This window comes from Daphnia pulex, chromosome 1 (genome assembly GCF_021134715.1).
Source record: "Daphnia pulex isolate KAP4 chromosome 1, ASM2113471v1".
Lineage (NCBI taxonomy): Eukaryota > Metazoa > Arthropoda > Branchiopoda > Diplostraca > Daphniidae > Daphnia > Daphnia pulex.
The window spans coordinates 102,115-124,677 of record NC_060017.1 but is presented as its reverse complement, the minus strand read 5'-3'; the positions used below and the strand labels follow the sequence as shown (position 1 = coordinate 124,677).

Genomic DNA, 22,563 nt, shown 5'->3' with positions numbered 1-22,563 from the left:
ACAACGCAGAAAATCAAATTGAGCGTATTGTCTTTTGAAAGAATAACGATAGCAAAACCATTTGCTTGTCCACGCTGACGGTTGCCTCCGTTCATATATAATTTCCTAGCGCAAGAATGATACCCAGGAGTCTGGAAGTGACGGAGGAGAAGCAAGGCCTCCGGGACCCGCCGGGACCGTTTGAAACTAAATGAAGGAAAATTATTTTCTTTTCGGGGAAATAAGTTAACCTTCACTAATTATTGAATTTTTTACATTATTATTTAATTTATTTTTTAATTTATTATATTTAGCTATTTATTAATTACCAGAAGGAGGAGGCGGCCCTCCCATAACCGGATGGGGTGGTGGTCCACCCGTTATTGGAAGTGGAGGAGGTGGCGGCTATCGAATCGATTAATTCTTTTAAAATAATCTCAATACGGAAAAATATTTCTATAAAAATATTGTTGGACGATGAATAAGAAGGAGGTAGGACGTAAGGTGGAGGTTCCAGAGTTGGCTGGTTTACCGGGTTGTTATCTCTATCTCTACATCTCTACATTCGATCCATCTGGGAAGAGAGTGAAAGTTTTTCCGATGTATTATTTCATAGTAAAACATTCATGAGGTCTGACATCTTTGCATAATTACTCACCATAAATTTGTCGCACATTAGTTCATCTTCCTCTAACCGGTACCTTTCCTAATGGAATTACGGTCTCTTCCTTCTAACGACGCTCGCATTCCTTCAGAAGTACAATTTACTTTTCATGTTTGCCCTATAGGGCAACCCATGCCAATATTATTCAATAAATGATTTACAAAATGGCTCATCAAAAGATTCAAATCGTTGCTGTTAATAAGGAGCCTCAAGTAATGTAAATGATCCTCATCAATAGAAAACAATAAATTTGAAGCAAGCATATTCGCCCTGTGTTATAATCATAATCAAATACACGGTGATTAAAACATTTAACATTAAATTGAATAAGTTTATGCCTTCAAAATTTTCTAAGGAATTGAGATCATGTCGTTCAAGTGAAGAACGCATTTTTGGTGCTGTGTTAAGTTGTTGCATATGTTCCATGGCAAAGTCATACGTAAGGCTTGCCACCTTTCGTAACACATAAGATTGTTTTTCTCCAGAAGCTGTAGTTTATGGAGAAGGAGAAAAAAATATATTATGAAATGGTTAATAGCGGTTAATAGTACATATTTAAAGTAAAAAAATAATTACTGGAAGGATATACGGAATTCCGAGATCAGTAGGTTTGCGTCTAGTGGCATTTTAGATATACTCGGCGGATAGCTCGATGGGTCGTTATGATGGTTTCCACTCGAGCTGCACTAAATGCGTCAAAACTGTACGTAATTTTTTTATAAAGACGATGTATTAAAACGATCAGAGTCAGATTCTAGCTGCTGTCCGTCTGGGGACCGATGAGAGGGGTTCGGACAGATCTGCAATGAGGAGTGATTGCTTGGAGATGAACCCGAGATGAAGTCGATTGAGTAAGTGAGTTTCGTTGTTTGACCTAATTTGGAAATGACTTTTTAAACGATACTGTGTATCTTGGGCTAATAATAGAAACAACCGCATTGGTCGATTCCTATCAAAAGAATGAATCAACCTGCCGCAAGTCTAATAATAGAAGTACAAAAACCTCGGTCGGGTTTTTGTGTAATGGTGGTGCAATAACAGTTCTTTCAGCACAATTATCAGCAGATAAGATTCATCTTTCGTACGAGATGTGCCTCTGTCAGTTTCACCTCATTACACTTGACTCCAATTAGTATTTAGTCAGTTACGTAGCGTCGTGGTTGAGGGTTCGTTCGTCAATCCGCTGGAACTTTTTTGCTTATATTCGCACTCTTCCCCCCCCCCTCCCCCATTCTTTTAAAGTCACACTGGCGTATAGAAAAGGATTAAGAAAACGTTCTTAAGCTTTATATGGTCTCATTCTATGAAAAAAAATGGTTAAGCAAAACTTATTGAGGATTTTCAACTGACAGTCTGGGAGTCGTGACACAATGTCCTCGTGACGAATGCTGCTGCCGTCACTCGTCGTTTCTCTCATTTCCCATACGCTTCCGGTGAGCGCCATTATGTGTCTACTTATTCTAACGTCGTCAATCCGAGGTATATTTATATAATTGAACTATTCTTCTCTTTCATCTTTCAGATTATTCTCATCAACACGTTCCATTTTTATTGACAAAAAGGTATTTGAACCCGACGATTCATTTGTGCGAGTCTAGTCACCAGAGATAGGCCTACGATCAGAAAACATATAGTATAGAGTACAATATAATAGGTAGGCGGATATACTGGATTTGACGAAAAGGGGCCATGACAATTTTTCGTTTCCTTTCTTATCGTTTGTAAATTGCAAAAGTGAATAAGGCGTATTGTAATAATTCAAGTTTTTTTTTTTTTTTTTTTTAATTTAGATGGTCTTGGTCTGAGTGTCACGTATAGATTACAGACATGCGCACAGCCGAGTTGATTTCAATTTTCTCCCCCTCGTTTGATACCAACTCCAGCCTAAAAGTATCTGCAATTCCGCCTTTCCTACTCACACGGCCGCAGGAATCCGCTCGGCGCTGGCACGTCGGACCATATAAAAAAGGGAGATTTATCAAAGTGTTTGTTGGAATGGACGTGTGAAAATAACTGTCACTCGTATATTGACAGCTGGATTGCTGTGGTTTGAAATGGAGCGGCGGATGACATTGAGTGGCCAAGTTCCGTGTTTATATCTCATTCCGTTATCATAACGGCAGGTAGGCCTACTACATCGACGACGAATGTTAGGGTTGGGAGTAGGGGGATTGCTTAATCCCCCCTACTAATCAATTTATTTGTCTTTACTAAAGAATTATATAGACGTGGAATATAATGAGTACCAGATTGGAAATTCGTCCGAAACGAATTATGTCACAACACCAGCTGTGATGCAATCAAAAGATGTTTGTGTGTGTGATTCACAGCCCGTTAACAGTCTACTAATAATGAAATAATCTCATTCCACTTATTTGCCAGTTGGCCTTCCAGCTAAATAATAAATAATAGGCTTTCCGGCCAACTTTTCCTTTCAGTTGATGATGTGTCGTCACCATCTCCTCCACTCGACGTCACGAAAAATTGAGCTGAAAATGTTGTTTTCTTTCTTTCTAAATACCAGTTCATCTTAAAGAGATCAATATCAAACTGAAAAAAACGAGGATCATCCTTTATTACCCGCCCACCGGTGCACTGTGTGGGAGGTGTGTCGTTATCAAATGGAAAAAGAAAAAAATAACTGTTTATATCGGATTACTACCGTTTGGCAGTCTATTATACTAAACAGTGTTTTTATTTTCTTTTAATATTTGCGTAGGAACAATGGATCAGGTGACAGTTGTGCAGCTCATTTCTCTCTTGTACAAGCCACAAGGATCGCCCGTCAAAAAATCAAAGAAATTGAAGAAACAATTGCCAGTTTAACTAAAGAACTCTTGGTGGCCATATTGAATAATTTCACACGAAGGTAGAAAGCAAGGAAGTCGATTCAAGGCCTACTTTATGGCCATGATCGATTACGCAAATTCTCTTTTTTCCGAATAGTGACCCCTAACTACAGTTTGAAACTAAATGCTAAATGCAGCTGTAAGAATTAAAAAAAACACATTTACAGCTACTGTTTGTAAACTGCGTTACAGATACGACATTTGTTGACTTACTTAACAACATAATTAAAAGGAGAAAAACAAGATGTGACGAAAATAAAAAACAAAAAACTTGAGAATAGACGAATAGTATATTAAAAATTAATTTCGTGTTAATTTCTTATTTGAAGAATAATCCAGGGATAGAGTCATGATAAAGTTGAGCCTCTGTGAATATTGTTTATGCTTGTTTTTGTATATCGTAAAGTTTCTCATTGTTTTGTTAATTATTGCATTCGTTCAAAAAAGGCTTCATCCATCATTATGAAGAAATAACACAATGATTGGAACTCTGAACGATGACGATAACATGTTTGATGGTTCTTATTTGAATTTTTTTCAATTCTGTTAGCCTACTCATCGTTCGAGTACACCTTGTTACCTTTTCTTACGATGCAAACAGCCAAACACTATATAAATAACAAACACTAAAAATAAGACATTAAAATGACGAAATAATGTACAATGGACAATGATCTAAGTCTCAAAATGTTGTGCTTCATTATGCAGTTGTTTGTAACTGTTGGTAGTTGTTTTGATAACTATTGGACTGGGTGCTGTCTAGTGACTACTCTTATCATGTAGCCATTGAGCGTAGATCAAGAGATATCTACGGAAGTTTGATAATCTAAAAGTTGTTACCGTAGCTTTTAGCGACTCGCTATTTTAGTATTTTCGCAATAAACGACAAGCAATTTTGAATGAATAAAACAATGCCCTATCTATCCACCGAATTTTCATGAACCACAGTCAAATGACTCAAATCATGGTGAAATAAAGAAACTGCATAATAATTTTTCCTGCTGCGCACTCTTATCAAACGTGATGCTATTTTTGCTTGATATCGTTTGAGATTGGCGCAGTTCGGTATTGACCTCAAAGTTACTGTTTAGTAGCATTTGGTTCTTAACAGCTGATTCACAGCACAAACCGAAAAAACCGACAGAAAGGACTCAGTTGCAATATTTCTTTTCGCCGATATTTGTGTTTTTCTTTTGCATCTTTTTGTCTTAACAGTATTTCGTAAAAATGGCGGGCAGTAGCCCAGGATCAGATTGGAGTTTGATTTTACAGAAACGATGCCTGGCTCGTAGAGCTGAAAATGAAACGCAAGGCAACTTACTAGATGTTGCGAAATGCGTTGGTAAAACGTAATATAATCCTTGGTTTGATCTCAATAGAAAAGGTTCTGTAATTAATAGTTTTTTCCTGTACATTTTCTAGTGAAAGCAGTTTGACTGCAAATGATGATAATGACTTCAACCCTACTCTGAGCATTTTGCTGGCAGATTTTTTTGTTCGAAATGCCTCACAAAGTAAGTACTTAATTTCAATCATTCCTGCCTGCTTCTTTGCCTGTTAATTCAACATTTTTTACACTAGGAAACCTTACATTTGGAGGAATCATATCCAACAGCTGCAAGATTATTATGCCCAGCTTATTGGGAGCACTGAAAAAGTCCTGCAATGATTTGTTGGCTCAAAATCCTAGCTCTCAAGCTGTTCAGCCTAGTCATATCCTTCTTGCATTGAAGGCATTGAGTACTGGGGCATTGGAGATGAATGACACAGATTTCGAATTACTTGAAAGCTACTTGAAGGACTCTGACAAATCAAAGGATTCTGGCAAGATTTTTTTTCTCATTTTTTCAGAAAGCTGCATGTTGACAGAATAATCTGATGATTAAAATTGTTTTAAATGATTCATCAGGTTCTGGAGTTTCTGAAACTGTAAAGAAAAATAGACCAGATTTGAATGCTGCTTTGCTGGATCAGTTTGTATCAATTATCCCTGGTGCCATGTTTGAAAAAGCCATGACTCAGCTGATAAGTGAGGGTGAATCTACAACAAGTTTCACTCGAAAAGATAACACCACTCAAAATTTGGTAAGCCTAGGTTTATTGATACTTCAATTCTTTCCTTCTAATATTTATTTTTCCATTTATTTAGTCAACTGTATGCAATCAGAACATTGCTAACTTGTGCAGCATGGATGCAGCCGACACTATCGTCAACTTTTGCCTGTCGCTACCCAACGTGGCAAGTTTTATCGACAAGTGGAATGGCGCAGTGGAAGGCTTGGGGCTCGGGCTACCTTCATCGATAAACGAAGCACAACAGCTAAAACAAAATATTACCCACCTCAAAGAAGACGTCCTTCTTGCCAAAAAAGCCTTAAATTTGCCCTTGTTGGAGCCTCTTACAAAAGAGCGTTTGCGCCAGCTGACCCAACTGGGAATGGGCTGCCTATTGGCTGCTATATCTGTGGCGACATCTCACAGTATCTTTGCTGCTGTGAGCCCTGCCCCCACCAAATCTGCCGGAAGCGGCAATCCGAACATGCCCCCATCGAAGCAGTCGGCCAGTCCTAATGCGGCGACGGCCGTTTGCAACCGAGAAGAAGAATGGGAAAGCAACGCCGTCACGGTCGTCGAGACAGCCGTCGAGATTTATCAAACCTTGGCAACTCTCATCCAGAGATCGCCTCGCAGCAGCCGGATGTACTACGATAACTTTCTGTACGTAGCTGCTTGGCTTCTACTGTCGGGATTACAGGGTCAAATGACCCATACCAGTCAGGTTAGATGATACTCGCTGCCATTTCGAAATTCCCTCTTCGTCTAATAACAAAATTTCTCTTTCGACTCAAATAGACGGGATCAGAAAAGGGAACCAAAGAAGACAAGGGCAAGTCTCCGAGCAAACACAAGGATGGATCGAGAATCAATTTGACTAAAATCCAGCAAGGCTACGGAGGCCTGTCGGTTGTCTTGGCTTCGCAGGCGCTTGCCACTTTGGAGAAACTATTGGAGCCTAATGGCATGCTGGAGACGGAAGAAACTCAACCCACGCCCGTTGGCTCTGCGGGGTTTGATGTCACGGAAAACTACACACACAGCCAGAGAATTTTCCGATTGCTTTCGGACCTGCCTCTGACTCAGTTGCTCTTCCACGTCGCCACAGTTAGCTACCGGAAGTCGTGCAACCTGAAACGCATTCAGAAGAATGGCGACGGAGAAACGGTGTCACTGTCCGATTCGGCCACCTATTACGACGACGACGATTTCAGTTGCTCGGAAGAGAGCAGCGCTGCCGAAGAAGAGGAAGACGATGACGACAGTGAGCCGATTCTTGGTCACTGGTTCGAAGAGACGATCACGCCGCCTGAGCCTAAGAATGGCAAGAACAAGGGCGGGCCCCACGATCCGGAAGATGCCCGTAACGCCTCGAAATCGTGCCACCGGAATCTGGATATTTCCCTTTCCGTCCCCGACAAGGGTGAACCGCATGGCTACATCCTGTTGGCCACGCAAATCTTTGCCTTCATGAACGATCACATGCTCTGCTCACCCCGTCTGAGGCAGTACACCATCAACAGCCTGTCGGAACATCAGCTGATTCTCTTGGCCGCCATTGTCAAGGATCTCGATCGCGAAACGGCTCGAACCGAGACTGGGACAATCGCCGCTTTTTTCGGACAAACTCTGGGCCAGCTCTTCAGCCGTTTCTCGCAGTCGTTGGCTCGCTACACGCACAACCTGCTGGCTTACGAACTGATGAGTCCGTCCCTGCAAATCGCCTTGCTCAGCCACTTGAACGTCAATCCGTGGTCGGAAGAAGAAGATTGGCCGCTCCTGGTTCATCCGAGGAGCTTGGCCGTCTTAGCCCAGGTCCTTTTGTCTAAACATCGGAAAGACAGCAAAGAAGAAGCTCGTCAAACAAGTGAAGCTGCCTGCTTATCCATTTGGAGGCGGCTCTTGGAGACGATGATCAAGTACATTGAAGATCCGCACGTTGCCGGTGACAGAGATCGGGAGACCGAGGACTTAAACGTAGAACACGCCCAGCTCCTGCTCTTCCTGTTCCACTCGCTGCAGTTGATGCAAAAGAAAGCCATCTTACTTCTCTGTGCACAGACGCTGATCCGCGCTGCTCAGGCCGCCTTCAGCATCATCCCTTTGCACGACACGCAACTGATGTTGCTCGCTCGGATCCTACTCCTGCTAGAGTACCTCATCAAAAACCTTTACGACGCTCCGGTCGCCATGCTGGAGCAGATTCAGTGGAATTTGCTCAGCTCGGCTGGAATATCCAGCAATGGGAGAGCCGATGACGCTCAACAGCCCAGCAGAATGTACAACTGCTGCCAGGAATTGGAAGATAATTACCGGAAATATGGCTCCGAAGACGAAGGCTGCTCCATTCGCCCCCGGTTCTATCTCCTAAGTAACGTAGACAGCAACAATCAAGACCTTCCTAAACTTGGTAATTTTGCAATTTTATGGCTCAAGTTGAAATGATGATGAAGTTAAACTAATTTTTGGTTCGTTTTATTTATTTATTTATTTATTTTTCGTATTAGATGGATTGGCGTGCAGCTTTTTACTAGCTCCATCGGACTCCTTCAAATATTCGTCTTTGTACGGCGCCATCCTGAATGTGCTGCATGTTGTCCACCAGTGCGAGTTCCACAGCGTCCGCAAGGACAAGCGTGACTATAGCGCACTGTGTGCCGTCCAGTATTGCTTTAATGCCGGTTGGAGACTTGTCCAGTGTCTACCCCCTTCCGTACCCGTCATGGAAGGACTTGCAACGAGTGGAGTGGAGCTTGAGCCTTCCGCTTTGCTCCACGCCTTGTTGTGGGGTCCGAGATCTGCCCACAAGGTCTACAATGCCTGGATTACGGACTGTCTGGTCAAGCAGGGTTTGACCACTCAGAAAGCCATCTTCATCGTTAAAGCGGCTGCCAAGCACGCCAACAGCACGGCCTTCCTGGTCAAAGTGGCCAAGCAATTGGGTCAAGGAATGCGGCAATCTTCTCGCCTCAAAGATATTGCTGCCGTTCCAGATTTATGGGATGTCCTCGTCATGGACATGGTTATAGCCAGGTATTTAGTTCAGAAATGATCGATAGCAATTTGGTGTGAATTCATTTTTGGTCCATTTTTTTTTTTTCTTTTTTAACTTTCAAACGTCAAAAGGTTGCGTCTCTTGTATGACGAATGCGCCAATAAAGACAACGGGGACGAATCATACCGCGTCCTGGACAGTCCGACAGAGAAGTTGCCCAAAACGTCGAAAATATCCAAAGAAATTTTCATGGAACTCTGCGATTTGGTCGATTCGGTGGCCAGTCTGTCGCGGCGTTGTGTTTTGCATGACGCACTGGGAAACAGCACCGACACTCCAACGCTTGAAGGTTCCAGTGAGGCCGAAGCACTGCAACACTTGCTGGCCATATCTTCTACTCGTGGCTGCAAGCTGGCCAATATTACGCCAACTCTGGCTCTCTGCCTCCCGCCCTTCCTACGGGCTGCTCTCGATCGCTGGAACAGCAGCAACTCCGACTTTCCAGCTTTTTTCTCCTGGCGTTCGGGCCAGTCTGGCGATCTGATTCCGTCTGAATCGTATCTCAACGGTATTCTGAGCGCTCATCTACAACTGTTGTCGTCGCAATCCGTCTTCAGCCCGGCATCGTCTTTGCGTCACCTGTTGAACGCGGCTGTTCGGCTGGCCAACGACCTAGTCGTCTGGTATCCAAACTCGGAAGAGGCCGAAAAAGAGCTGGTTGGCGTCTTCTTCCCTATAGCACTGGACGCCTGCTTCGAAAATTTGGTCGATCTCGTTCAACTGGTTATGGAACGTCTAGTGGGAGCGGCCGACAGCGATCGCTATCAAGATATTGCCTCGTACATCGTCATCAGTCATTGCCATTCGCTGGTAACCGCTTGTGGAGCGCCAGTCCGCTGCTTGGAAGAGAAAGCCCTCGAAGAGTGCATTCGCTTCCTGGAATCTTGCGTGGAAAATCCACTCACTCGCCACCCACTTTCCCGATTCTACACTTTCGAAGAGGAAGTCCATTCCTTATGGGACATTATTTTCTCGACGACGACGCCGGAGCTATCGCCGACCTACAGGTATGGTGTAACATTTGATCCTGCCCTCCTTCAACGCTTATTAATGCATTTTTGTCCCCCCTTTGTCTAGGAAATCGGTTTATTGCTTCATCAACAAGATGCTGAAATCATCGGAAACGAACGACACTGATTTAGATAACCTATGTTTGACGCTGTTGAACTTGGACAGGATCGACGAGGATCGTTTGGAAGCATGGATTGAATTTGCCATCCTTCGGCATTTGACTGGTCAAGACGATGAGGAAATCCAGCAGCAACCAGCTGGCAGCAGCACGCCGGTGGTCGTCAGATCTGACACGGCGGAAGAGGAAAAAATTGCCCCGATTGCCGGAAGTTCTTCAGGGAAACTCGGCCCTCAGGATGGAATATCTTTGCTGCAAAACTTGACGCAGTTCGCCTTCCGCAAGGGCGAAGCGGAGAGTTTTGCCCGGACACTGCTCAAAATACTGTTGAAGCACTTGTCGCCCAACAGTCGAGGAAACGTGACACCAGACCTGGTGCTTATCATGGTCAAATTGGCCGGAGTTGGCCAAGGTTCTGGCCATCGTGACTTGTTCTTGGCCGCACTAGATTGGCTGCTCAAATATCAGCAAGTGATGCCGACCGAATCCTGGACGGCTCTCAATCAGGAAGACTTGAGTTCGCCACCGCCGGAGCTGGCTTCGTTCTGTTGTTTGCTGCAGTACACGACCGATGTCCTCTACGCTCTTCGAATGCTAAGCAGCAGCAGCAGCAGCGCTAATGGTGCTGGTGCGGGGAACGAGCCATCCTCCTCCGAAATGTCTAGCGGATTGCTGGAATCCATCGAAGGTAATCCGCTCACGGCCGACGTGGAAGACTGGACGGTCGACGAACTGGGACTAGGTGACGACGTCGAGAGTGATGGCGACGAATCGGACGAGGATCTTTTGTGCAATCAACTGTAAGTTTTGAATTTTTGGCGGATTCTTAGAAGAAACAAATTACGAATAAAAAAAATAAAAAAATTATTTTGATTTTAATTTTGTAGGTGCACTTTTGTCATCACGCAAAAAGAATTCATGAATCAACACTGGTATCACTGTCACACGTGCCGGATGGTGGACGGTGTCGGCGTTTGTTCCGTCTGTGCCAAAGTCTGCCACCGGGATCATGATGTGACTTACGCCAAATTCGGCAGTTTCTTCTGTGACTGCGGTGCCAAGGACGACAGATCGTGCCAGGCTTTGGTCCGCCGACCTCCTCAGCCGGAAGAAGACGCTCCCATGCGTTCTCGAGACAGCGCGTCGGCCAGGGGCCTCCATCATGCTACAATGGACCAAGCGCTGCTCCAACAGTTGGGTTTCGGAGGGGCTGCCGCCATGGCTTACGTTCCTTATCGCGGGGAATTGGACGGCCCTGATGGATTTGGCGATTTGCCTACCAACGACGAACTTTCGGAGAGACGTCGCATCCTGACGAAACAGCTGGAGCCTTACTTGAACGAGCTCCTTCAAGTCACTGGATCGTCGGAACTTCCCGCCGCTGTTGTGGACATTCTCAACTCTCTGTTGCCGTCCATCGAACGAGCAAGTAAACGACTTTCGCCCGTCGGTAGTCTTCAGCGTGCCCGTCGCACGCTCCATCAACTGCACCACGAGCCCAAGACTATAGTGGCCTCTGAATCCCTCATGATCCCCACTCTGGGGTCGCAGGAAGGAGCTTTCGAGAATGTCCGGATGAGTTTCACTGGAGACCAGGGCCAGACCATCAGGCAGTTGCTCTCTGCCCACGTTCTACGCAGGGTAACGATAAACATGAGAGTTTTTTTTTTGAATGATATTGCTTAATCAATGCTAATCCCTGGACTTTATGGCTGGCAGGTTTCAATGTGCTGTTTGTCCTCGCCGTACGGACGGAGGCAACATTTGGCCATGAGCCACGAAAAGGGCAAAGTAACAGTTTTGCAATTGAGTTCGCTCTTGAAGCAGGCAGATGCCTCCAAGAAGAAATTGACGCTGACAAGACTCAGCTCGGCCCCTGTTCCTTTCACCGTCTTGAGCATGGCCAGCAATCCAGCCAACGAAGATGTACTGGCCGTTTGCGGCTTGAAGGAAGTTCACGTCATGACGCTGACTTCAGGTGGATCGGTCCAAGACCATTTGGCATTGCATCCGCAGTTGGAGACGGGAAACTTTATCATCAAAGCCGTCTGGCTGCCCGGTGGTAAGCGTGACGCAATCGAATTGATTTAAAAAAAAATGTGAAACAATCAATTTTACGAGGAATTTTTATTTGTGATTAGATGCCACCCAGCTGGCCGTCATCACCGCCGATTTTGTCAAAATTTATGACTTGTCTGTTGACGTTTTAAGTCCGCAGTACTTTTTCCTGTTGCCCAGTGGCAAAGTTCGCGACTGTGCTTTCTGGTTCCGCCAAGACGGCGCCCAGTTTACTTTTTTCATCTCGTCGTCCGGCTACATCTATTGGCAACCGCTCAGTCAAGAGAGCTCAGCCCGTCACGGCCCGTTTTACGTGACCAACATACTGGACGTGACTCATCCTGAAGTGAAGGAGAGCAACGGCCAAACGGGAGGCGGTGGCGTTTCTGTTTATTATTCCCATTGTCTTCAACTCCTCTGCTTCAGCTATGCCCAAGGGAAAACTTTTATGGCCACGGTGACGGAAGACAGTCGAAATGAGCTGCAACTAGGACCGCTTCACCCGGTTCACATTCCGGCTAAAAGCGGCGCTGCTGCTGCTGCTAGTGGAGGAGGAAGTTCCCTGAAACTGGGAACGCCATCAGCGAGTTCGAGCACGGCCTTGCAGTCTGCCGGACCTCATCAGCCGCTTTGCCAATGGACCGAAGTCCAGGGACACCCGGTAAATATTTCATTCTGATTTACTCGAAACCTCTCCAATTTATTTCATGTTTCTTGTTGTTACCAGGGTTTGTTGTTGACTCTGACTCAAAGCTCTTACACTCCGGTGGTCATAATGGTGGAGCCAGAACGAATCCTAGTGGAGGAAATCAAGGTGGTGCCCGCCAAAGTCAAAGTAACGGACTTGGTGGCTGTCCGCCACATCGTCAACACGGGACAGGACAAAACGGAACCGCGTACGACGCTCATCTTGTTGTGCGACGACGGGTCGTTGAGGATCTTTATGGCGTCGCCGGAAATGACCAACTTCTGGTTGACGCCCACTCTGCAGCCGCCAATTCTTTCATCGACGCAACCAAAAATGGTCCGCAAGGAGAGCGTCAATGGAGCCAAAGGAGGTTCAGGCGCTTCGACGCCGACCTTCCCTACGGATTTCTTCGAGAATTGCACGGCCATGAACGACGTCGAGTTTGGCGGCAACGACCTGCTGCACGTGTACAATTCCACCCAGCTGAAACACCGACTCAACACTAGCGGCCTCTACATCGCCTGTACCAAACAGTCCGGCTTTAGCGTCGAGGTGACCAATCCTGAGACGTCCAGCGTTATAGTCGGAGTTCGCATCCTCGTCGGCTCACAGGAAGTGCAAAGGGCTCCCACCTGCGTCGAGATTTTCGGCCGCAACATCCCGTTTGTTTTGCAACGATACCGCTGGTATGACATCCCGTTGACGAAGGAGGAAAGTCTCCAAGCGGACAAGAAACTCGTCCTCTCGTTCGGATCTTCCAACGATCCGCTGGGCGTCACGATGATTGATTCCATCAAAGTCTATGGGAAAACCAAAGAGGCTTTTGGCTGGCCGGAAGACGCTGAAGATCAGCTGGCTGGAACCGGCGGCAGTAACGGTGCACTCAATTTACCGGCGACGCAAGGTCATCTTTTGCAGAGTCCTGTCCTGCAATCGAATGGATCTTGCAATAAATTGGCCATTCAGAGTCCGGCTCAGTTGATGCTGGATCAGTTGGTTGGAGGAGCCGTGGCTCTTCTCGAAGGATCTCTATCGCTACCGCTACCGCTGGCAGGTCTGACTTCTGCCTGCCCGCCGGCCACTAAAGAACACGTTCTCCGTCTGTCGACACAAATCTTGACTATGACCTGGAGTGGAGGCAGTTGCGTTCCTGGAGTTGTCAAGCAACTTTTGGCCACCATTCATCCATCCAGAGCCGCCTATCACGACTACAAGGACCGAGTCTTGCTGACGTCTGTCTTGGACAACTTAAAGGCCATCATGGATGAAACATCTCCGATCCATCTCGATCCTGAGGCATTCTACAATGTGCTGACCATCACGAAATCAGTGGCCACCACCCAACCGCAGAACTTGATACAATTTACAACCGGCAACTTCCTCGGCGATTTATTGGCCGTCGGTCGCCGCCTCCATCGCGAAAGAGCTCGCAATCCACTTTTGAGTCCTGTCGGCCAACTAGGCGTGGCCCAGATTGATTTCTGCGTCCAATCCATCGTTGACGTGCTCTTCTCCGTGGCTCTCACCGATCCTCAGAAATGGATGGCCCCGGTAATGGATCACTACATCGGCCTACTCCTTTGCGATGACGCTAGCGTCAGCCACGCTGCCAAAGCCGCACTCCAGCGGACCATGAAGACGGGCTGTGCAGGCAAATCGATCCTATCTTCCGCCCTGTCCGGACGCCAGCCAGTGCACAGCGACGAGGATGACATTATGCAGCTAGCCATCGCCATGAGTCTGGAAGAAGCCAGTGGTGTGGCCTCTGGTCCGGAATCGAATGACGACGAAATGCATGACATGCCGAGCACATCTGCAGAACGTTTCCGCCAATTGCGACTGGCCTTGCTTAAGAGAATCACGGAGGATTTGCCGGAATTGAAGAAGAAGGGTGGCGTTAAATCCATTCACTTCCTCCAAGTCTTGCTCATTTTGGTGTCTGAATTGCGCCCGTCTGACCCGACTGAAAGGAGTGAACTCCACCAAACTCTGGCCAAGGCCGTCTGTGAACTCGACTTGGAACGAGATGCCGCGCTCGAAGTAGCCGGTCAACGTACACCGCAACACGAAGTCCAGTTGCTGATCATGAAGTTTTTCGGATTCCTATTGTCCACTCATCATCACAAGTCCAGCAGCGGCGGCGGTGGCGGCGGCAAAGCCAGTCACTCTCAGCGGCGCAGCAACACGGCATCTCTCTCGACCGTCGCCTCGGTGGCCGCCAAAGTTCTTCTGGACGCCGGCCTCATGGAGCGGTGCTTGGTTCTTCTGCAAGCCATCCTCTTGCACTGGAAGGCCACCGGAGCCGATGAATCGCCCGTCGTTGTGGGTCTTCTCAAACAGCCTTTAGCTCCTTCCGCTTTCGACCTGTCGCCTTTCTTTTCCAGAACGTTGACTCATCGCAATACCGGTTACATCTTCGAGGGTATTTAATTTTCTTGTACCTTAATAGATCTATCTTCTTGTTACTTAAAAATATCACGGTTTTCGTTGTGTTATTAGGATTTTCACAATTACTCACCGAAATGGCACTGCGCTTGCCTTATCTCGTCAAAAAAGTCAATAGCGGTGTCCAGTTGGACCAGCGCTGGGTAGAATGCCTGTGCCAGTACGTTGCGGCTCCGACCCCGTCAACGGTCAAGCGTCACGTTCGCAAACTCCTGCTGTTCCACTGCGGTTCCAAGGAAAAGTACCGCCAATGCAGGGATCTCTTGACTATCGAAACGCATTTCAATGACGTCAAGAAGCTGGCCCTGGAACATGGGCTCGATTCGACCCTGGAAGGCAACCACGACGGATTGGTGTTGCCCTATGACGACCTCGTGATAGTCATGGAACACTTGAAAGTGTGCCTGGACGTGGCCGTCACGCGAACGGCCAACTGGCAGCTCTACTGCCAACAGCACGAAGACACCCTGTCCTTCCTTATCCAGTTGACTTGTTTCATCGACGAGGGTCTGAGCTGCACGCTCCTTCAGCTCCTGCGCTACGCCTTCTGTCCATTGAAGAATGTTGCGGCGACCGTCGGCGCTTCTTCCTTGCCCGCCAACGCAGGAGGACAGCCGACCGCCAAGAAATCCACAGAGTCGGACCTAACGACAGAGCCATGGGATTTGGATAGTTCGTGTACGGGCGCCGAAGGCTGCGTCTGCGGCATTTTTGTCCAGCAGCTACATCGCACCGTGGAGCGCCGTCTGATTAGCCGCCTCATTTTCCGCTTCCTGTTGGACTGCAACGTCACGGCCGTCCGCTGGCATGCGCACGCCCTAGTCCACTCGTTTTGTCGCCATTCTACCGTGGCCCAGCAGCAAGACCTGGTCGCTCTCATGTGGTCTCTGTGGTCTGGCCTCCAACTCTACGGCCGAAAAGCTTCCCAGTTTGTCGATCTGCTTGGTTATTTCACCATCAAGACTCCCGGGATGGAAAATTCACTACCCGGCTACGTTGACCGGGCCGTTGCCTTGTTGAAGGAAGAAAATCAGCTCATCGTCCGCCATCCCAATACCGTGCTGTACAACGCTCTAGCCAGTCTGGTCCACTTGGACGGTTATTACCTGGAGAGAGATCCTTGCTTGGCCTGTTCCACCCTCGAGGTTCCCTTTTCGGCCGTCAAGTTGACGACGCTCAAAGCAGACGTCCGTTTCACGACTTCGACCCACATCATTAAGTTGGTTGGGAGCCACGTCGTCAACCGCTTTGCTCTGCGCATTACCGACATCAAACGGACGAAAATGGTGCGCACCATCAACATTTTCTACAACAACAGACCCGTCCAGGCCGCCGTTGAGCTCAAGAACCGGCCCGGCGTTTGGCTCAAGGCTAAGAAGCTGTCGTTGACACCTGGTCAGGCCGAAGTCAAAGTTGACTTGCCGCTGCCCATCACTTGTTGCAATTTGAAAATCGAATTTGCCGCCTTCTACGAGAACCTTCACGCCTCGTCGGAGATGCTGCAGTGCCCGCGCTGTTCCGCCTCCGTCCCGGCTCACCCTGGAGTCTGTTCCAATTGCGGAGAGAACGTCTACCAGTGTCACAAGTGTCGCTCAATCAACTACGACGAAAAGGATCCTTTCCTCTGCAACGCTTGCGGTTTTTGCAAGTATGCCAAATTCGAGCTGACGCTGTCGGCCAAGCCGTGCTGCACCGTGGAGCCGGTCGAAAGCGAAGACGATCGCAAAAAATCGTTACTGGCCATCAATGGGTTCTTGGAGAAGGCCGATCGCCTGCAGGGCCAAATGGCTTATACCAGGTAAAAGGAGAAAACAAAAAATTATCCAAATTGAGTTTTATCGAACTCGAATCAGAAGTTTCATCTTAATTTCATTTTGGCTTTCGGTAGGGAATCGCTGGAAGTTCTGGTGAGCAAACTAGGAGAGAATTCCGGAATCGATGTGTTGACTGGAAGTGAAGCATCCACCGGATCAGCCGGCAATTCGGGAGTACCGTCTACGCCAGCAACAGCTAACGGCAGTGTTTCGGCATCTGGTGCAGGAACGGGAACAGGACAAATCAACAAAACGATCCAGCAAATTTGCCAACGTTACCATTCTGAATGCAAATCAACTTTTGAAGAATTGAGCAAAATCGCCCAACGGGTGGCGGCCTGTCGTCGAGATATCGTGGCCTACGATGCCAGTCAAAGGCAAAAAGCCGTCAGGCGCACCAGTCCTGGACAAGGAGCCACTGGAATTGACGGCAGTCAATTTGTGCCGCTTCCCACCGGAGCAACTTGTTGCTACGGTTGCGCAAGCGCCGCTCTGGATCACTGCTTGACCCTGCTGCGAGCAATGGCCACCAAACCGCTGCTCCGACGTCTCATGTTCGAGCAAGGACTGCTCCAAGAATTGCTCCACTTCAACATCGCTCAAGGATCGGCCCAATCGCGTTGCGAAGTCCGCGACCTTCTCTGCCTTTTGACGTTGAACAACCCGGACGCCGTCGACTGCCTCAACCAGAAACTGATGGAGAGCGTGGACGGGGTCCTTAAACGCTCCGGTCACAGTTTGGCATTGCTCAACTCGATTAGGCACGAAATGGCACTGTTTGCTGCCAGCCTTCAATGTCAAGACACTTGCTGGGAGAAGCGTCTGCGCTCCGTCGTCCAGCTCTTTTTGAAATCGACTCATCATTTGCAGTCACCCGCCGTCATGGACGTCATTACTCTGCCTTGTCTCAGAATCATCCAAGAACTTATTCAAGGTAATGGATTACGCCTTTTCTCGTCAAATCTTCTTGGTCACTAATTTTAATTAACTATATGTGGTCTGATATGATATACTAGGTACTTCCGGAACGGTACACATCCATGTCAAAGAGTCGTCAAAGCCCGGCCACGTTGATGTTTTGATGGATTTGAAACGCTGGCTTCGAGGTGAAACATTTGAAATTCCGTTTTTACTTCGTTGTCTAAGATAAAATTTTAAGCTTGTTGTTTTCTTGCCGAAACAGGTGATCCTCAACAGAGTTTCGACGCCTGGAAGTCTCGAGTTCTGTCCCGCTACGACGCTCCCGTCGCCGGCAAAAAGCCCGAACAGGTGCGCCAGCTTCACTTGCTTCAGAAATATGGAGCCCGTTGGCGAGACAAGTACCAGCTACGACAGCAGCAACAACATCCGGTTTCGTGTCAGCTGTCCGGCTCTAATTGGCTTCAGTTGATGCTGTTCAATCCCAACTCCCGATTGAGTCGGCAAACAGCCTGCGTCTTCCTCGAAGGCCTCGCTCGCGTTCCCCAACGACGACAGGAGATTGTCAACCTTTTGACCAGTTTCCTCGCTCAGTTGGGCCAAGCCGGACCTTATGGCGCAGAATTTTTCGCTCTCTACATGTCGTTGGTGCGGAAAGAACATTGGCGCTATTATTTGGTCAGTCGTGGACTGTTGCCCAAATTAGCGGATTGGATCGAGGTGGAAATCAACGGATTGACTCGCCAGGAAATGGTCGGCCGATCTTCTGAGCTCTCGCAAGGTCACGCCATGAAATCGTTGGTGGAACTTCTTTCCTTTTTCCTGGAAGAATCGTCAGTTCGTCAGGCTTACAAGGGCCGTCTGGTTGGACATGTTTTAAGCGGCTATTTGAACTTGCGCCGCCTTGTCCTTCAGCGAACCAGGCTGGTGGAGGAGACACAAGAATTGCTGTTGCAACTCCTCGGCGATATGACGACAGGCACAGAGGCTGAGACCAAACAGTTCATGTCTGTTTGCGTCCAAACACTCCGCCAATGTCTTGGAGACGACCTGGTAACCCCCGTCTTTGTAGTCGAGCGTTTGTGCTCCATTATTCATCCGGAGGAGAAAGATGACGTCGAATTTCTCATGTCACTCGACAAAGACCCCCAACAAGAAGATTTCTTGCAAGGTAATTTTAAAAAATCATCCCAAGTCCAATAAGACTAAATTTTAACCTCGCCTCTGTTTATCCGTAGGGCGGATGCAAGGCAATCCTTACAGCAGCACTGAGCCCGGTCTCGGTCCATTGATGCGCGATATTAAAAACAAAATCTGTCAAGATGTAAGTTGGTCTTTTAATTTTCGGTCGTCAATTTATCAACTTTAATGATATCTGTTTGTGTTTTTAGTGTGAGCTGATTGCTCTTTTGGAAGACGACACGGGAATGGAGTTACTTGTCTGCAATAAAATCATGAGCCTCGATCTGCCCGTTCGGGATGTTTACCGAAAAGTAAATTTCAAAATATTATTGCATCTTCCATTGAACGCAACTCACCAGAATTTTTGTGTTAGGTCTTCTTGGCTGAAAACAACGAAGCGGAACCAATGAGGATCGTCTACCGCATGCGAGGCTTGCTGGGAGATGCCACGGAAGAATTCATCGAACGTTTCGATGATAAACATCAGCGTCCGGCTAACGACGAGGAGACTTACAAACTGGCAAACGTCATGGGAGAATGTGGCGGACTGGATGTTCTTCTCGAGCGCTTGAGCTGCGTCCGGGACATTCAAGGCGAAGGCCGTCCACTTCTTGGTGCCCTGGTCAAACTCCTCTCCTTCTGTACGAAAGTGCTGACGAATCGCTCTCTTTTGATCACCCCCGAGCTGAACGCCGTCCAGAGACTTCTTGGCGCTCTTAAATTGTGCCTTCAGGTAAATTTTCAACTCAAAATGGTCACTACCACTACCAGTTTGGGGTTTTTTTTTCTGACTGGCACATCCGTGATTCCAGGCTCAGCAGAACATGCCTCCGTTCACCGAACAGCTGTTGGAAGTTCTGGAAGCCATTCTGTGCCAAGCTTCGGCGCAAAGTGTTGACCAGTACGCCCTGTTCTCGTCGACGTTCGGTACCAAAGAGGATTTAGACTTCCTATTGCAGTTGTCGGCTCAAATGGCCGGATCGAAAACAGTAACGAGCATTTTGACTCATCTCACTCGTGTTATTCCTTTCCTGACGTTCGTCAACGACAACAAGATGGACGCCCTGATTGAATATTTCCGTCAAAGTCTAGATTTCAGTCAGTATGACATAGAGCACAATGGAGAGCAGGTAAATCGTGAAGGAATCTTATTTATTTTGTTATTTATTAACTTATAAAAATACCTATGTACTTGTCAGGCCGTTAAGTTGGAATTGTTTTGCGCTCTTACTTCCGGCATTGAGCACAACGCGATTGGCAACACTTTGAAGGATCGTCTGGTCGCTTCCAAGGTACGCATTTTTTATGACAAATTAATGAGAAGAACATAAAATTCATACTTTTATTGTCGGTGGTTCTAGGTGGTCAACAACGCTTTGGATTATCTGCTCCAAAATGCCCCTCCGATCCGCACTGCAGTCGCTCGTGACAGTCCAGAATGGAAAGACTTTGTAGCCAAACCATCGTTGACGTTTGTGTTGCGCCTGCTGACGGGCTTGGCTCACAGCCACGTGACTACACAGTTGGCCTTAGCCGCCGATTCGATTCCGCTTTTTCACCATTTGGAACAAATTTCGTCAGACGAACACGTTGGCTCACTTGCTGAGAATTTGCTGGAAGCCATGCGGGGTCATCCTGAGGTATTTCTTGGTTTCGTTAGTTTTGTCTTTTTATTTGATTTGTTTATTATTATTATTTTTATTTATTGGATTTTTTTTTATTTTAATTTTTTTTTTGCGGTACCTAATCTATGGTTCTCCTTCGCTTGAAAGGTGGCCGAACGAATTGAAGAGGTGCGCCAACAAACGAAGCGTGAGAAAAAACGGTTGGCTATGGCAATGAGAGAAAATCAACTTCGAGCTCTTGGAATGAAAACCAACGCGCTGGGCCAGGTCAAAGCGGAAAATCCCATTTTACAGCAGTTAGTTGACATGGGTTTGGGTGAGGAACCCGGACCCGTTTGTGTCATCTGCCGTGAAGGTTACCGCTTCCAGCCGGGCAGAGTTTTGGCTATTTACACGTTCAGCCGACGCTGCCAATTAGAAGATCTTGAATCGCAGCTATGGTGCGGATCGTGTCCAACTTCCTCTGCCACCTCCTCTTCTCCGTCCGTCAGTTCTGGAAGAAGCCGCAAAACCCTGGGATACTACACCGTTTCGCACTTTAACGTGGTCCACGTCGAATGTCATTTGTCGGCTGTCCGTTTGGCACGAGCCCGTGACGAGTGGGAGTCGGCCGCCCTACAAAACGCCAACACCCGTTGCAATGGTCTTTTGCCTCTGTGGGGACCTCAAGTTCCAGAGTCGGCTTTCGCCACTTGTCTCGCCCGACACAACACCTACCTTCAAGAGTGCACCGGTCACAGGGACATTGGCTACGTGTCAACTTGTCATGACCTCAAATTGCTGCTGCTGCGCTTCGCCCTGGAACGGTCTTTTAGCGACGAGTCGGGTGGTGGTGGTCCTCAATCCAACATGCACTTCCTACCGTATCTTCTTCACGCGGCTCTCTACGTTTTGAATACGACTCGATCCTGGAGTCGCGAAGAGAAAAATTTAAAAGGTTTTTTTTTTTTTTATTTAGATGTACAAGTTTTCGAGTTCCAGTGTCATGTCAATTATCCGTTTTTGCCTTTAGCCTTTTTGGACACGCCTCGTGGAGAGAAGTGGGTGGAGAATCACGTCGAATCCGACAGCGCATTCTACTACACGACTTTGGCCCTGCTTGTCCAGAGCTGTCAGCGCTGGAACACTAATCGACTGACCTTCCTTGGACGCCTTTTGGTGACGGCCCATTGCCGAGTCCAACAACCAAAAGCGAACGATCAACGTCACGAGAAACAGATACTGGATTACAGCGTCTACAAACCTGCGCTTGTCTTTTTTGCCATCGTTAACGGAATTTACAACATCGTCTTGAAGGTTCGCAAACATTTTCTTTTTACTGCCTTCATAAGACCTGTCTTGTTAATTCCCCCTTAAATGGTACAGAACGTCACTGTTGGTGATATTGACGCTGATTGGCCAGGGACAGTAGCCGAGTATATCCGTCACAACGATGAAGCCGTCTTGAGGGCCACCGATAAACTACTCAATGCTTATCAAAATGATTTTCTGAACTGCGGCTCATTTGATGAATTTTGTGATGTTGCTGGTAAGATTTTATTTTTTTACTTACTGATCATTTCCATTCCACATTGTGATAATGATAATTTCTCTAGGTTTATTGGAAGATATTCCGTCTCCCGATGAATTCATCCGAGATTTACTCCAAGGCATCCCTTAGTAAAACCCGTATTTCTCTTTTATTTTAATCAATATCTTTTATTAGTCTTTGTAGTTTCCTTTATCTTTCTTTCGCTTGAATACATATTGTACTAGCAGTAATTTGTACATAATTTTTTTTCCATTATTGTTTGTCAAAGGTTCCACCGAAAACCGTAAACTCTCTTATTCGATGATGCTATTGATGCATGTGTTGATATGTGATATAGGCAGAAAAAGCAACAATTAGATGGATGAAATTCAAAGGCAGATAAATGCATTCACATTAATCCAGATGCCTTCCTGTATTGAAATGCCTTCTATTATGTGCAAATTGTAAGGTGTAAAAATGACAAATTTAGGAAATCTCAAAAAGGTTTGACGTTCTCCTTCGCTACATATGTGTTTTCGTATAGTACTTTTTAGTCATGCGGTCGGTGATGCACGATCACATCTGGAACGGT

The 22,563-nt window shown here is 47.0% G+C and overlaps 1 protein-coding gene across 1 annotated transcript; it reads left to right on the top strand.

Moving 5' to 3' along the window:
• The first annotated feature begins 4,506 nt into the window (after positions 1-4,506).
• Positions 4,507-22,222, top strand: LOC124188896 (E3 ubiquitin-protein ligase UBR4-like). Its single transcript, XM_046581841.1, has 27 exons — positions 4,507-4,841; positions 4,915-5,006; positions 5,074-5,316; positions 5,402-5,577; positions 5,642-6,271; positions 6,346-7,957; positions 8,055-8,580; positions 8,674-9,609; positions 9,680-10,531; positions 10,619-11,372; positions 11,451-11,793; positions 11,873-12,450; positions 12,517-14,899; positions 14,977-16,720; positions 16,811-17,670; positions 17,753-17,842; positions 17,920-18,825; positions 18,893-18,978; positions 19,046-19,147; positions 19,210-19,569; positions 19,649-19,966; positions 20,036-20,128; positions 20,198-20,476; positions 20,609-21,398; positions 21,474-21,757; positions 21,827-21,989; positions 22,057-22,222. Exons 1-27 carry the CDS (start codon positions 4,720-4,722, stop codon positions 22,119-22,121), a joined length of 15,387 nt encoding a protein of 5,128 aa, XP_046437797.1. The 5' UTR covers positions 4,507-4,719; the 3' UTR covers positions 22,122-22,222.
• Positions 22,223-22,563: the final 341 nt, after the last annotated feature.